This window comes from Lineus longissimus, chromosome 19 (genome assembly GCF_910592395.1).
Source record: "Lineus longissimus chromosome 19, tnLinLong1.2, whole genome shotgun sequence".
NCBI classification, from domain to species: domain Eukaryota; kingdom Metazoa; phylum Nemertea; class Pilidiophora; order Heteronemertea; family Lineidae; genus Lineus; species Lineus longissimus.
The window spans coordinates 13168673-13183443 of record NC_088326.1 but is presented as its reverse complement, the minus strand read 5'-3'; the positions used below and the strand labels follow the sequence as shown (position 1 = coordinate 13183443).

General features: G+C 41.0%; 2 protein-coding genes across 12 annotated transcripts in view; one reads left to right on the top strand and one right to left on the bottom strand.

The window, feature by feature from the left end:
• Positions 1 to 4923: 4923 nt before the first annotated feature.
• Positions 4924 to 7362, top strand: LOC135503324 (platelet glycoprotein V-like). Its single transcript, XM_064796857.1, has one exon. The coding sequence runs from the start codon at positions 4933 to 4935 to the stop codon at positions 6607 to 6609; it is 1677 nt and encodes a 558-aa protein (XP_064652927.1). The 5' UTR covers positions 4924 to 4932; the 3' UTR covers positions 6610 to 7362.
• Positions 7363 to 8041: 679 nt separating this feature from the next.
• The window catches only part of LOC135503117 (glycine receptor subunit alpha-2-like), a 107375-nt gene continuing 100645 nt past the window's right edge, over positions 8042 to 14771 (bottom strand). For 10 of the 11 annotated variants that reach the window (XM_064796466.1, XM_064796469.1, XM_064796468.1 and 7 more), the window contains one exon: positions 8042 to 12007. In XM_064796466.1, coding sequence (XP_064652536.1) covers positions 11837 to 12007 — 171 coding nt within the window. In that variant the 3' untranslated portion in view covers positions 8042 to 11836. Of the gene's footprint in view, positions 12008 to 14531; positions 14544 to 14771 lie in introns of all 11 variants that reach the window. The other variant, XM_064796465.1, reaches the window with a different exon arrangement.

Genomic DNA, 14771 nt, shown 5'->3' with positions numbered 1-14771 from the left:
AGTGAAAGTGTGAAAATATAAATAGAAAGTGAATTTTGTTTATTACAACCATCAGATGCATGCATTCTATCAGTTAAACAGTGGTGATAATAGCATACAAAGATAATGAAAACGTGAATGGTGTAGGTACTAAAACGTCGTTGACATCCTCAGCGACATCTTGAACCAAATGATACTGTCTGCCTACCTAGGCCGGCAGCTGGCTCCAAAGAAAGGGAACACTCGCCGAAAACTTCTGTCCCCAAACAAGGTTTTTGTGCGCTTTGGTTGAAGCTATAGATTCATGCACTTGATTGGGAACAACGTTTACAAGACGTAGTGTTGGCCGTCGTCACGTCACCATGCATTTTACATTAGTGTAACGTGACGAGACGCGACGTTTTCGTAAACTGGTCCCAATCAAGTGCATGGATCTGTAGGAGCAGATGACCTCGTAAGGTGAGCAGATGCACTTGAGGAGCTAAAAGGAGCAGCTGGCAAAGCGCTCACTTTCCACCTATTTATAACAGGTAAGGTGAAGTAAAGAAAGACTTCGTTTCTTTCTCCCTATCCTCACATATAAAAGAAATCAGTCACAGTCTAAATTCCTTCTGTTCTACTGTCTAATCAAATAGTCATTAGGGCATCTTCCTAACATCGACTTCACGAACAGCTATCGTGGAGTTTATAGGCCTGAACCGTTGAGACCAAATAAACGTAATGAAGGCATGACATGTACATGTATTGTATTCCCTTGATGATTTTGTGCCTTCAGTGCCACCAGGGCACATTTGATTCTCAAATCAATGCGATTGCATTGAAAGCGATCAAAATATATTCAACTCAATAAGGATTTTATTCATTAAGTGTTTACAACACTTTGGAGGGCATGAACACAAACTAGACAAAATGATCAATACTAAAGCATGATCACTGACAAATATCAATTTTGTATATATATTTTAGGTTATCAAAATAGTCTGGCAAATGCAAAAAAATCTCACTAAAGTCAGTTATGCAGTGTATTTTTTGATCACATGAATCATTTTGATGCCGGTATGACATCCCTTTTTTATTGAAGATTTATTATGCCATCATATTAATACCGATATTGCACAAAACCACAACAATTTAAATGTACAACTACAGATATATTTACATTGCACAGTCAGATGAAAGGCCTCTAAAGTGACACTGCCCTCAAATGATAATAAATATAAGTACATTCGCCATGTTGAATTTGTCTAACACATACGTCATGATGCATAACGGTAAGATATTAGAATAAAATAATCAAGTTTCTCTTTGTACAAAACTTATGTCTTCACTCTTAAATCTGTAAAGGAGTTCTCACTGCGTGATTGATTCCACAACTTGACGATTCCTTTGTAATCTCTCCTCGAATAAAATGAACATACAGTTGAACCTCCCTTAGTGGACACCCCTCTATGAAAGACAACCTCTCTAATAAGGACACCTCTCTATTTAGGACATCATTTATCAGTCCCAAGGGTTCTACTGTATTCAGCGGCAGGAAGAGAGACACTCAGACAGCTGTGTAAGAAATCAATGGGTGATATGAATAAAGACTAGCAAATGCTTTTACTTCAATTTTGTACAGAAAGGCCTTGTGTAAATGTACATGGAGTTTCAGATAAAAGCATTTACTACTCTTTATTCATATCACCCAATATCCAGCATTTCACGTCATGGCACAACGAGAAGAGCCCAAGCTTATTTAATCTGGCCGGGTATTCAATTTCACCTCTAAATATGTTTCTGGTCGCTCGTAGGTGGCGGATCCCCATATTTCAATGTTTCCATACAATAGGCATCTGCGGAGACAATGATTGTTCAATAGGGTGAAACACAGAAAAAACGTGTCAATCGGCCTTTAGCCTGTTGGCGTTCCCTACAATGAGGGAATACACTCAGTGGAGACACTCAAAAACGTTACACCGAATTGGTTACTTTTTTTCCTCTTCTGACAAAAGTAGATTGCACATGCAACGGCCAGAAACAGAACAACAAAGGGTATCCCGACAGAGAGCCCCACATACTCCGGAGGTTTCCTGCAGAAGTCCTTATGTGTGAGGTTAGTCAATGATATGTTAATCAGGGGTCTCACACCTCCTCCCCTATTTCTTTGATACAGCAAACACCAATTAAAAAAGAGCGACTACGGCTATTGATATCAACAACGTAAGGATGCAATTATTCGTATGCACGCTGGGTTCACCACACACCTCTTTAAGGGTGAGATTAGCCAATGATTGGCCCAAGAGATTATCAGGGGTCTTGCACCTGGCGTCCTGAGAGGAATTTTTTCTCTCTTTGATCCATGTTATCAAGGGGTCGAGGTTGCATGTGCAGTCCCATGGGTTATCGTGGAGGAAGACCTCGGTGGCAGCCACAGGTTTAAGATTGGTCAGATTGTTGAAATCTAATCTCAATTCCTTCAGGTGATGGAGTCTATCGAACACGTTATCCTCGATACGGCTTATCCTATTGTGGGCGAGCGAAAGCTTCTTCAGTGATGTCAAGCCCTTGAATACATCAGTGGGAAGCGTTGTCAGGCTATTCCCGCTCAAAGAAAGTAAGATTAGGTTTCCCAGGCCCGAGAACATTTCTGGGGTGATGTCTTCGAGACCACTTCGGTCAAGGTCGAGGGTCTTCAAGGCGGTTAGTCCGTTAAATCCACCGTTAACGTGTATGTTTTTGTTCGAAGACAGGTTTAATGTTTCCAGCTTTTGTAGGTTAGTAAAAATGACATTCGAAACTTCCCCAATCTCGTTGATTGCTAAGTTCAAGGTCTCTAAACAACTACCCACGTTTGTGAATGCTTCGTCTGCTAAAGTTTTTATGTTGTTGTTGTGGAGATCGATAATTTCTACGCATGCATCGGCGCTGAATACCCCGGTGTCTACACTGGTCACATTTTGGTTAATGAAATGCAGCGTACGCAGGTTTGGGACTCTATCAACCAACCCCGTCGGTATTGAAGTCAACGACGTAGAATCGAAAGACAAATCTTTGAGGTTTGGAAGTCCTTCAAAGGAACCGACCTGCACGGATTCGATATTACTTTTCCACCAAAATATGATTGTGTTCAACCTACTTGTATGAGATAAGTTTGAGAATATTTCCGGATAAATTACTCCGAGATTTCCCGAAAGAAGAAGTTCTGTGACGTTTGCTGGAAGAGCTTGAATGTCCTCCAGGAAACACGTAGGGTTTGGGTAAAAGCTGCATGAAGCCTCCACACCATCTTCACGGGCGATAAGTTCGCAGTAATCTTCACAATGTTCAGATGTGAAAACGATTCCAATGAAGATGCAAGCGAGAAACGCACGAAAGACACTGAATTTAATGGCAGACATAATGGCCGCTTGTTACAAAAATTAATATACTAATTAGGCAATGTTCTATTTTAAGTAATCAATCGACTAAAAAATTAGATTATGACGATGATAAGCATGGTATTGTTTATTGGCCATAGGGCACGAGGTCATATGGCCAAGTCCTCTGACCGGGAGAACTGTATTGTAGATCGACTTGCCCACACCTCCACAAGATTGATTGGCATTGCTCTCGAACGGTGGCGCTTTATTAGCCAGGCCGTAAATGAACAGCTTTGTGACACTAACTATTTCAGACGTCGCAAATCACCACACGAACTGTGATTGGTCGATTCGACAATAACATATGGCATGCACCTGGTGAACGTCTGATGATCTCCTAACATAGTGCTTGGATAGTGAGGCAATCTCCAAACAAAACATCTACCCTGAAAAACAGCTCCACGCACGGGAACGACAGAGTAAATACATTACATGGCCTCCGTCTGCGCAGGAGCTGCGCAGTAGGCTAGATTGCATATATACGGCTGGAATTAGGCCGCACTTAGGTTCGATATACAGCGGATCGGAGTCTATTTCAATGGGCTACCGAGCTGCCGAAGATGTCAATGTTCATCCCTAATGGCTACACGGCAAACTGCGTCGAATTACCCTCTGATAAACATGATATGCTAACCATTTCCAGAGGGCTGGCTTGTCTACTTATTTGTAAGCGGTCATGGCGACTGGGAGTTATGTGACCACACGGAAGTGCAAGGAAGTCGACTCCACAACACTTAACTGTCAGATCAGCCTGGGCCTGGTAGTTACTGGGATGATGCTTTCGAAAATGGACACATCTTGGAGTTTTCCTACAGATGCTGAAACGTGGCTATTACAGATTGGGATGTCTGTAGTCCACTTCGGCTCTCGTATATGTGTTTTCCATGCGCTGAAAATGACGACAGCCGCTATAGTTTCTATTGTCAGGGTCTCAGAGATCCCAACACCTTATCTTCTCCAACTCTTTGTCTAAGGTTCCCTGCCGAATAATCTCAGCTGGGCCGGATCTACGCTAATCTCGGTTACTATATTCATGTGCGGATTCAAGAAATATATCAGTGAAAGGGAGGAGAAAAGAGGAGAAGGCGCCGATGAAAAGTGCTGACGTCATCACATTTCAATGCTTTGAAGCCAAGCTATAGTCTAGAGATGAAATTGAGTTCCGAAAATACAATCCCGACAAAGATATCAAATATTGCATGTGCCTACTTAAAACAATACGCCGTTCGTATTCAGGCTATTCTGTCATTCTTCGTCTCGAGTACTTTCTATCAGGACAGCCTTATTAGATACCACTGAGATAATCATCATTATCAATCATATCAGTCTGCCTAGTTCGAATGCCCTAAAGAGGAAACGGGTTGTTCAAATACATGTTAACATCCGTAGAGAGCGCGTGTGGCCTTCAATGTCCATGCATCACACATCCATACACATTAAGATGCACTACTATCTCCCAAACACTCAGGAATGTTGGTCAATCGATGACAGGCATAGACACCTTAAATCACGCTACCAATTCGCTTCAGACCTTTAGTAACAAGCAACCAAGATGGCTGTCTTAAATGTCTTCCATTTTGGCGCATTTTTTTCCTGCATCTCCATAGCCATGGCAGCTGCTTGCACACCCTATTGCAGCTGCTGGCAAAACAGCGAAGCCGATTCGGTCAGTGCTCTGTGCAAGTTTCCAAATTCTACGACATTCCAAAAGGATATTTCGGAACTTCCAGCAAACCTCTCTGAACTCCATTTGGTGGGATCACTGGGAAACATCACAGAGGGAATGTTTTCAAACTTAACCTTTTCAAATGGGCTGACCAAGATGTTTTGGTGGTTGACACAGATCGAGTCAGTGGAGGCAGGTTCTTTTAAAGGACTTTCAAATCTTACGACCTTGTCATTCGCGGGAACGTCCTTGACCACGATTCCAACTGGATTACTAGATGGCGTAGCAAAACTTCAAGAACTGCATTTCAATCAGCACCAAAATGTGACCAGTGTACCGAGCGGGGTGTTTAGCGCCGGCGCATGCGTAGAAAGTATCGAATTCACCAACAACGCCATAGAAACATTAGCAGACGAAACATTCAAAAACGCGAGTAGTTGTTTAGTGACCTTGAACTTAGAAAACAACAAGATTAAGGAAATTTCGAATGCCACTTTTACTGAGCTGCTAAAGCTGGAAACATTGTCGTTGTCTTCTAACAAAAACATGAACATTTCCTCTGCAGGCTTTGGGAGTTTATCTCGACTTAAGTCTCTCAAGCTTGACTCAGTATTCGGATCGGATACGCTCCCAACTGACGTTTTTCGTGGATTGGACAAACTGCGCAGCCTCTCTATTCAAGATGGCGGACTTAAAACATTCACACCGGAGGACTTTCAACCAATTGCAAAGCTTGAAAAAATCGACTTGTCTGGTAATAGGATAGAAACCTTTCCTGGAACTGCTCTTGCCAATTTAACGTCTTTGAAGGAACTCCGCTTGGTCAGTAACTCAGCCGGAACTGGTGCAGGAATGGTTATCACCCTAGGTGCATTCAGCCCATTCTCAGAGCTGACTACACTCGATATGAACGGTACGAGGATCGCCCAACCTGACGGAGGCGTCTTCAAAGGATTGACCAGCTTGACCACACTCAACCTTGACCAGTCTAGCCTCGAGGTCATCACCCCGGGAATGTTCTCGGGCCTGCAAAACCTGAGTTCGCTTTCTTTGGACTCGAACAAACTGATCACACTTCCCAATGACTTATTCAAGGGCTTGACATCACTGAATATGCTTTCGCTCGCCCACAATAGGATAAGCCGTATCGAGGATAACGCATTCGCTGGACTCGGCAACCTCAACGCTTTGAGGCTAGATTACAACTCTCTGACCACTCTCGCTGTTGCCTGTTTGAAACCTGTGGCTGCCACCGAGGTCTTCCTACACGATAACCCATGGGACTGCACATGCGACCTTGACCCCTTGAGAACATGGATCAAAGAGAACCATAACTTCACTGCTGACGTCAGATGCGTGACCCCTAGCGGTCTCAAGGGCAAGTTTTTAGTAAAACTCACACATGAAGAGGTGTGCAGTGAGCCTTCTGAGTATGTGGATGTTGGGCTGTATGTCGGGATTGCCTTTGTTGTTCTGTTTCTGATTCTGGTCGTTACAGGTGCAATTATCTACTTTTATCAGAAGAGGAAACAGGGGACCAACAGCAGGGAGCGCCTCACCTAAGTACAGTTCGCGTCATAATTCGCATGTCTTGTCATTGTGTGGAGGTTTTTATACACCATTGCCAAACTAAAGGAGGAAATTACTATATATAGAGTTTTGATTAATTGAATGACACGATCGGATAACCTCTTTTTTTGCATCATGAGGTCGTTAAAACGATAACAGTAAAACTATTGGTACATTGTATTTGTATTTCTGTCATATCTGTGCTAATTTGTCCACCTGCTGTTTGTAAAGCTTCGATGAATGAAAATGTTGATTGGTCGACCTGCTGTTTGTAAAGCTTCGATGAATGAAAATGTTGATTTGTCGACCGTTTGCTTGTAAAGCTTCGATGAATGAAAAAGTTGATTGGTCGACCTGCTGTTTGTAAAGCTTCGATGAATGAAAATGTTGATTTGTCGACCGTTTGCTTGTAAAGCTTCGATGAATGAAAAAGTTGATTGGTCGACCTGCTGTTTGTAAAGCTTCGATGAATGAAAATGTTGATTTGTCGACCGTTTGCTTGTAAAGCTTTGATGAATGAAAAAGTTGATTGGACGACCTTACCTGCTGTTTGTAAAGATTTGGTAAATAAATATTGGTTGATAAACCTACTGTTTAGAATTTGCTGAAATTTGCTAACCAATGCTCCTTGAGAAGTGAACAGTGACAAGTAACAAATATGAACCCAATGTAAGCCCGGCCTAGAACACCCGCAAAAAGTTTTCTTTTTAACTTTATCTAATTCATAGTATCTGTAGTCTCTTCAATTTATATTCATACACAACAAACAAGTTTAACATTTCAAAATCTTGACGAAAGGCGTTTGTTTTTGATAGTAAGTTTTCGCTTATCCCCCGAAACGTCGACACGAACACCTATATATCCCATTGTACGATAGAGTTATCAGGAGGTCGAACGCTGGGGAAGGCGTTCAAGTTGGCGTTTCGGGGATTGGCGAAAAGTCCCTACTTATAGCTGACATGCATGCATAAAAACCCTAACGGCCAAGTCAGAAAACACTTACGCCCGTCCGCTATGTTTGGAACGACCGGTCAGACGACCATGTTTCTAACGCCATCAGATATGACAGACGACAAGCAGGCCGCAATGGCGCTACCGTATTCACCAACAGAGTACTTGATGTGGAGCACAGATATGACCATCAGTTCATCTTATAAGTGGCCGTTGCAATATCGCGCGACCATTGTTTGAAATCGAATACCACCTCATCAGACAGTTCCTCAATACACGCATGGTTTGAATACTAGCAAAGCGGGGAATTGTTTTGCGTCTTTAAAATTCGAAAAATAGCTGTGTGCTCCTATAATCATCAGAGGGTGTTATGTTCATCTCCTGATTATGTGTCTCATGAATTCACATCAGGGTTTTTATGCATGCATGTCAGCTTTACTATGGTGACAAGAAAGGAAGAAAAGCGAGTGACCTATGATGTTTAACATAATTTATTTCAATAGAAAAAGCTATACGTTTCGTTATGTTACATGGTTGTACAAAATAAGGCTTGCAAATGTGAGAAGCAGGTGAATGGGTTAATGGCAAACCTTTAGTTAACGAAGACACCAACACGTGGCAGCAGAATGCAAATCAGGATCACTGATTGGATGACACGGCCGCCATCGTTTATGACGTCACGAAAAAAGATGAGAAAACCTACCTTTTTATATTATGCATAATATTTACAGCACGTGATTATGTCGTTCTATTTAAACCGAAAAAATGTTTAATGTACATTTTTATTTCATACTTTCAATTTTATTGAGTAAATGCGAACACCACGCCATGTTGAATCCATTGTCACGTGACCTCTGACGACATTGGCTATATATTCGTGGAGAGAGAACGAAAAAAAGAACAACCGATGACGATACAGTATTTATAATAGAAAGACAACGTTATTTCTGATCATTTCTTTCTCATTTTGTTTGAAAACGACATGTTTTAGTTGATCTCAATGTTTCCAGCAAGAATGTGGTAAATCGTCACATTTGATTTCGTAATTACGGGGAATATGCTCATCATCTAGTGTATCACGCGGGAAGTCGAGTTCATATGGTTGTATGTGAGTGAGTTTAGTCAAATGAGTTACTCTTAGCAATCGATGTACCCCTAGTCCATGATCAAAATGTCGTTTGAGTTAGATATTCAACAATTACTGCACATGTGTGACATTGCTTTTGTGACGTAGAGAAACAGGCCATGTTGACGCACTTAACCATCCCTCTTTGCTCTGCTTCATTCACCGAACCAGCCAGTGTTATCACTGGTCATGTGATTATACCTTTCATGACGTCACTTCGATAGCAGCCGTTTTGATACGAATATTTACAGGCTTAAATATAATAAACAAAATAAATAGGATTTTTTTCGATTTCTCTTGAAATACCGGTAGTTTGAATGACAAATGTACAGTGCACAATGATTCAACCCGAAAGAGAGAGAAATGGGGATTAAATGATAACTGAATCGATATGTTACTAACTTCATGAATATGCAAATTACGTTATGAATATGTTAATTATGACAGTGGTGTAGTGAGGTTTTAACCCGTGAAACACGTGATGTATTCATTTATTTATTGGGAGTACAGCATGTTTTTTGAAAAAGTATTCTTTATTATTTTATAACTAGAAAAGGCTAAACAAAGTGTCTACCCTGCGCATATTACAAATGATATGTTAGATGATCCGTTGGCATTGTCATCAATGGTACAGGATCTACACTCCAGATGGCAGTATAGAATGAGTGAAAGGATCGGTCAGGCCCGCCATTTCGGAATGATGCATGCATGTAAACTTCGGTCTTGCAGGTGAAAATTGATGCACGCTCTTCAGGCGAGATAACATTTGGAACTGGCCATTTCTTCCTACCATCTAGCGAGCAGATTAGGTATCAGTTAGTCAGTGTTTTTATCGCAGCAATGTTTCTTGGCGGCCATTTCGGCAGTTGTGCCACAGGTTAAGGAAAGTTTTCAGTGAATTGTCCGGTAAAAATAAACCGTTTATTACCTTCTTGGCTGTAACGGAACCTATGAAGGAGATTCATGTCTAACCTGATGTAGACCTCGAGAATGACCAGCAGCAGAATGTTTGCTCTTGAGGCGGCTCTCGATGTCGACGTCTGATGTACTGTCGGAAAGGTCAACGGCCGACCCAATAAGTCGGCCATTTTATTTCCCCATAGCGAGCTCCACGACTTCGGACACTCATCTTGAAAAAACGCGAATTTATGTGGCGGCCTTTTCTTACGAGTTTCCGAAAGCTTGCCTCTACAAATCTTTCATATGAAAACCTTTTTATTACACCATCGTGTATCTGATTGTGACGTCAGACAACACGAGACCTTAAGTGGGAAGCACGCCTGGTGTAAAAACTACATCTTTAATGTGGTGTTGATCCTCATTGTTTCGTACTATGAACAGAAAACAACTTTATCATATATGACGTCATATACTGTGACCTCATATACCGTGACATCATAATGGCATTTTACAGGTTATAAAACAAGCCTTGATGCAAATACACAAGGCAAGTCAATTCTACCATCAAATCTACAGCAACGTTCATCCTACAGCATTAATGAAAAACCTAGGAAGCAGTTATGATGACGTCATCACCCTATTTCACTGACGTAGATGGCATCTTTTCAAACGTCATCACAATGTCTTGTATCTAGTGTTTTAGTTTGATTATGTTTTGATTTGTCGTTTGACAATACAAGCATTATGTAAACCATGTTGCAACACAATTCAACTTTAAAAAATACACCATTAGAATCGGAAAAAGATGTCACCGATAAACTTTACAAACAGATATAGATCTGATGACGTCATCAATAATTTGGCTTTGATTACACACCATCCGTAGAAAGAAGGACCGATGACGTCAACGACATCGCCCTGCTTCTATAATAAACAGAGCTTAGAACTGATTAGCTATAAGACATCATGTGACACAGCTGAAGAAACTGATTCGCCGCTTGCTTGACTCGGAAACACGTAACATGCAAGAACACCTGCATGTGACAGAAACAAAAGCTGAATATGTGTTTTCTTTTGAAATTTTAAAATTGTTGTCAACAGGCAATCTGGTGACGGCTCAATAATATTCGTTTTGAATGGAAATGAGGCTTTTTCGATTTCTTGGGGGCATTTTTATCGATTCCCCAGCAACAGATTCACATTTTCAGTATTATACGTACACTATATCACTACTTGGGATTTAGTACAACAGTTTTAAGTTTACTTGACTATCATGATTTAATGGTTTCGGGATAAGAAGGAAGATTATATATCATAAAAACCAGGATTTATTTTAACATTGGAATAAGAATCAGAGTCATTGAATACACACCCTCCAAACTTAGAGATCATGCCCTAAATCTGCATAACAAGATAGACATGGCTTTGACCTGCATCTCGTGAGATAAAATAAAACCGCCGCTGGCATCAGTCGCAAGCAACACAACAGTTTTATTGCAAAGAATGGAGAGAAATTGTCTGTTATTGCGAACTATCTAAACATCAAGATGGTTACCGTTCTTCTATTCTTTTCCCCACGATTTGGAACAAATATTGAATATATGCCCCTTTGGTCTTCGTGAGTGGCGCATGAGAATCACTAAGCTAGCAGTGAGTGTAACATATCCCATCAAAGTCTATGTTTCAGTCTATGGATCTGATAGGTCCAGATACACAGTGAATGGCAGCCACGCTTTGTATAAACAGAATGTACTGCAACTGTTATCCATGTCTACATCACGTGATACCTGCATCCATATTTACATCACGTGATCTGCATCACATGATTCCGGTTGGCGCCACTAGCACATGAGTTCAATCTCGGCCTGGGCCGTGACCTGGTGCTTCATGAACCGCCTACTGACAGAACCACACCTTTCTGTGATTTTTACTGAAATTGTCTCAGCTTTTCTTCTTTATCCTGACCGCTATCACACATGCGCATACTCCGCAACTCCTTATTTAGAAATTGGGTCAAGGGGTCAGATTTTTTTCATAAACAGTGCAGCACTCATCCTCACTTCATACATACTCAGCAAGTACCAAAACACACTAATAGGAGACGTCTCCATTTCCTGTTCACAATGGAGAAAAATGACGCCCCCTGGCGCACAGATTGGAAACTGATCAGAACTATGTATACAGGTATCTTGAAATCACTGAATCACGGATATCCAAAATGGATTTTGTTGCCATTCACTCTCCTTAGATGACTAGGTAAAAGACCCAGTATATAACGTTGAATATAAGAAAGGCCATGGGAAAGAGCCGTCTGGAAAGTTTGTCTATTCGCCGAGCTTTTGTTTTACCGTCCGGGTCTGGAATCATTGTCTTAGTGTGGCGAGGCTCCTTCCCGTTTTCTACAATGATGTTCACCTGGAAAAACGAAAAGATCAAACTTAGAAGACAAGTTTAAACATCGTTTCTTCATCAAAACCACAAGGGTTTACCAAATAAGTAAGATACCATAAACTATTTCACGCGAAATTTGTACTTAATTGGTGATTGGTGTCACAGCTTCGAAACTGATACCATTTGATAAGGCCTCGCTGTACCCTTATACAAACAATACAAATGATCACATTCCTTCAGTGTCATCCTGTATGGCTTTCCATAGCGTAATGCCTAAAAGAGTCCTTTATCGTCTGTTGAGTCATGAAATGGTGATAAAAAAATATAGTATTTGCTGCTGAAAACTCATTTCTTCTACAAAGTTCGAACACAAATGTAAAGCACAGAAATAGTCAACGCAGGTCTGTGGGCGTTTGCGAAAGGTAATAGTTACAATATATATATTTATTGAAGCGTTACTATTCACAGCCGGTGTGCAAGGGATAGTAGTCCTAGGGCTGATAGTCCGTGTAACAATAGCCCGCATTGCTAAATGTTTTGGTTAGGGTTAGCGGTACAATAGATCATGCTGCTTAATTGGTCAAATACAATGCTACCGGACTATGACTCCAGGGGGACTATATCCGCTGTCACACCGGTAACGACTGGAAACGATTCAATTGATCGGAATCGGTGTGGAATGTCCGTGTAACAAAAGATTCTATTATGTGCTTAACATCTAAAAACAGAATCCTTATCAGGACATTTCAAACGTTTACACTGGAACTAGAATTATATGTGATTACTCAAATTGAAGTTCTGTGTATTTATTTCATGGAGACCTAATCAACTGTATATTCCACCAGACCTGACGCTGTTTGACAAGTACTTTCTAACATAACTTATTGAGCTAATTAAGAGCTAGATAAGCAGTATGGAAAGGAACCAATGGGTGGACAGTGAAAGCAGAGAAAGAAATTGTTCTGTTTCAAAGTGAACACATTTGTACTGCAATGATAGTGTGGAATACTCTCTGGGCTGTTCAACCAAATGCGAGGTTGTAGGAGATGTGGGCATGTAACTCTCCAGTCATTGGCTGATATGAATAAAGTCTAGCAAATGCTTTTACTTCAATTTTGTACAGAAAGGTCAAGTGTAAATGTACATGGAGTTTTAGATAAAAGCATTTGCTTGTCTTTATTCATATCACCCATTGTCATGGCGGCGGCCCAAATCGATATACCGTTTCAGGCCACAATAGACTCTTCGGAATCATTTCTTGCTCCTGTAACTTGTTCCGGTGAGTGCATTATGGCCCGTTACGTCATTAACCGGTGTATCATTTTGACTCGTCGATCCACGTGATTGTGGGTCATATTGCTGTACGGAAAGGGTTTATTTAGGATTTACTTGTCACTAGTCAGTTCGATAACTGACCTCGACCTGAAGACATAACAAGACATGACATGAGGGTGATAAGTGACACGTGAATCATATGTAACCCGCTCTTGGGAAATGACTTGTTCGTTTTCACGTTACAAGTGGCAGCGTAAACTCTATGTAAACAAAGCATAAAGACACACATCTGCAGTAGGAATTCAGCAAACACCATGAAGACAGCTCGTTTGTGAGCCAAGCCTTTGCTAACTATAAACATTCGTTCGAGATTTGTAATCTCTTCTACAGACTGAGACAGAATTGGTCTGAAATTAAACTCAGTATGCACAAGTGCCAGAGACAACGTTTAAGGAGAACCGTACAATCGCATACGAGTCAAGTTCAAGAGAAAGGGCATACTATCCCTCATACATGTCATCCCAATTCGAATTTGCGTCCTCAAGCGTCATTGGTCCGTGGAATCTGATCACCTGATCCGAAAATTACGTCATTGGCAGTTGTGTTTATGTTGAAACAGAACAAGAAAGACAGCGATATTTGCTAACATCGAGAGAAGATCGTGCACGATAGTGTGGCGAGGCGAGAGACTTGCACCAGTTGCTTGGCAAAGATGTCAACATTGCCCCAGGATTGGAGTCAGTTATCCAGGTTTTAAAACTGTCGAGTAGCCTACTTTTATAAAATAAACACACTCTAACACACTTAAAAATTGTCTACTCTGGGTTTTCAAGAGTACGTATTTCAAATATTTTCAGCTTTCGAGCAAACACCCAGGGATTTCGTGAAATAACATGAGATGAATTTGGCAAAAAATCTCCCAAATCATTTTCGAGAAATTCCTGTAGGGGTTTCAACAGCCGTGAAAAATCTATGAGGGCCAAATACATCTTACGCTGTTGCTTTTTCTTAGCGTTTTATAAAAAAGGGTTCATGCAGCCAGAATTTACTTTCAAGGAACCTCTAGCAACATTCACACAATCTCCTAGATATTGTGAGGAGAACTTGAAAATATGCACCTACACATTAAAAACGTTGCAAAAAAATTCAAAGGAAGGAGGTGAATTTTGCTGCATGTAGGGCTAACACGGACCTTGGATAACTGACCCAATGCTACATTCATTCCACAGGGAAAAACACCTGCCCATAACATCACAAAAAATAGGCAACGTACCAGTCTGCTCATCTTTCGAATTAAAAATAAAGTGAGAGCGAAAATTAATTTAATGTGCATTGTGATGCAGTATCGTATTAGGCCGGAGTTATATAGGATTCACGTTGTCACTTGTCATGTTTCACAAGTCAATAGTTAAGTGACTTAGGCTTAAAACACGACGTGAGGTATGCAGCCCGCTCTTTGGACATGACTTGTTCGTTCTTCATTTCACGCATGAAAAGTGAACTGTGACGAGTT

Coding starts and splice junctions, on each gene's coding strand:
- LOC135503324 (XM_064796857.1), top strand. CDS start 4,933: ATGGCTGTCTTAAATGTCTTCCATTTTGGCGCATTTTTTTCCTGCATC.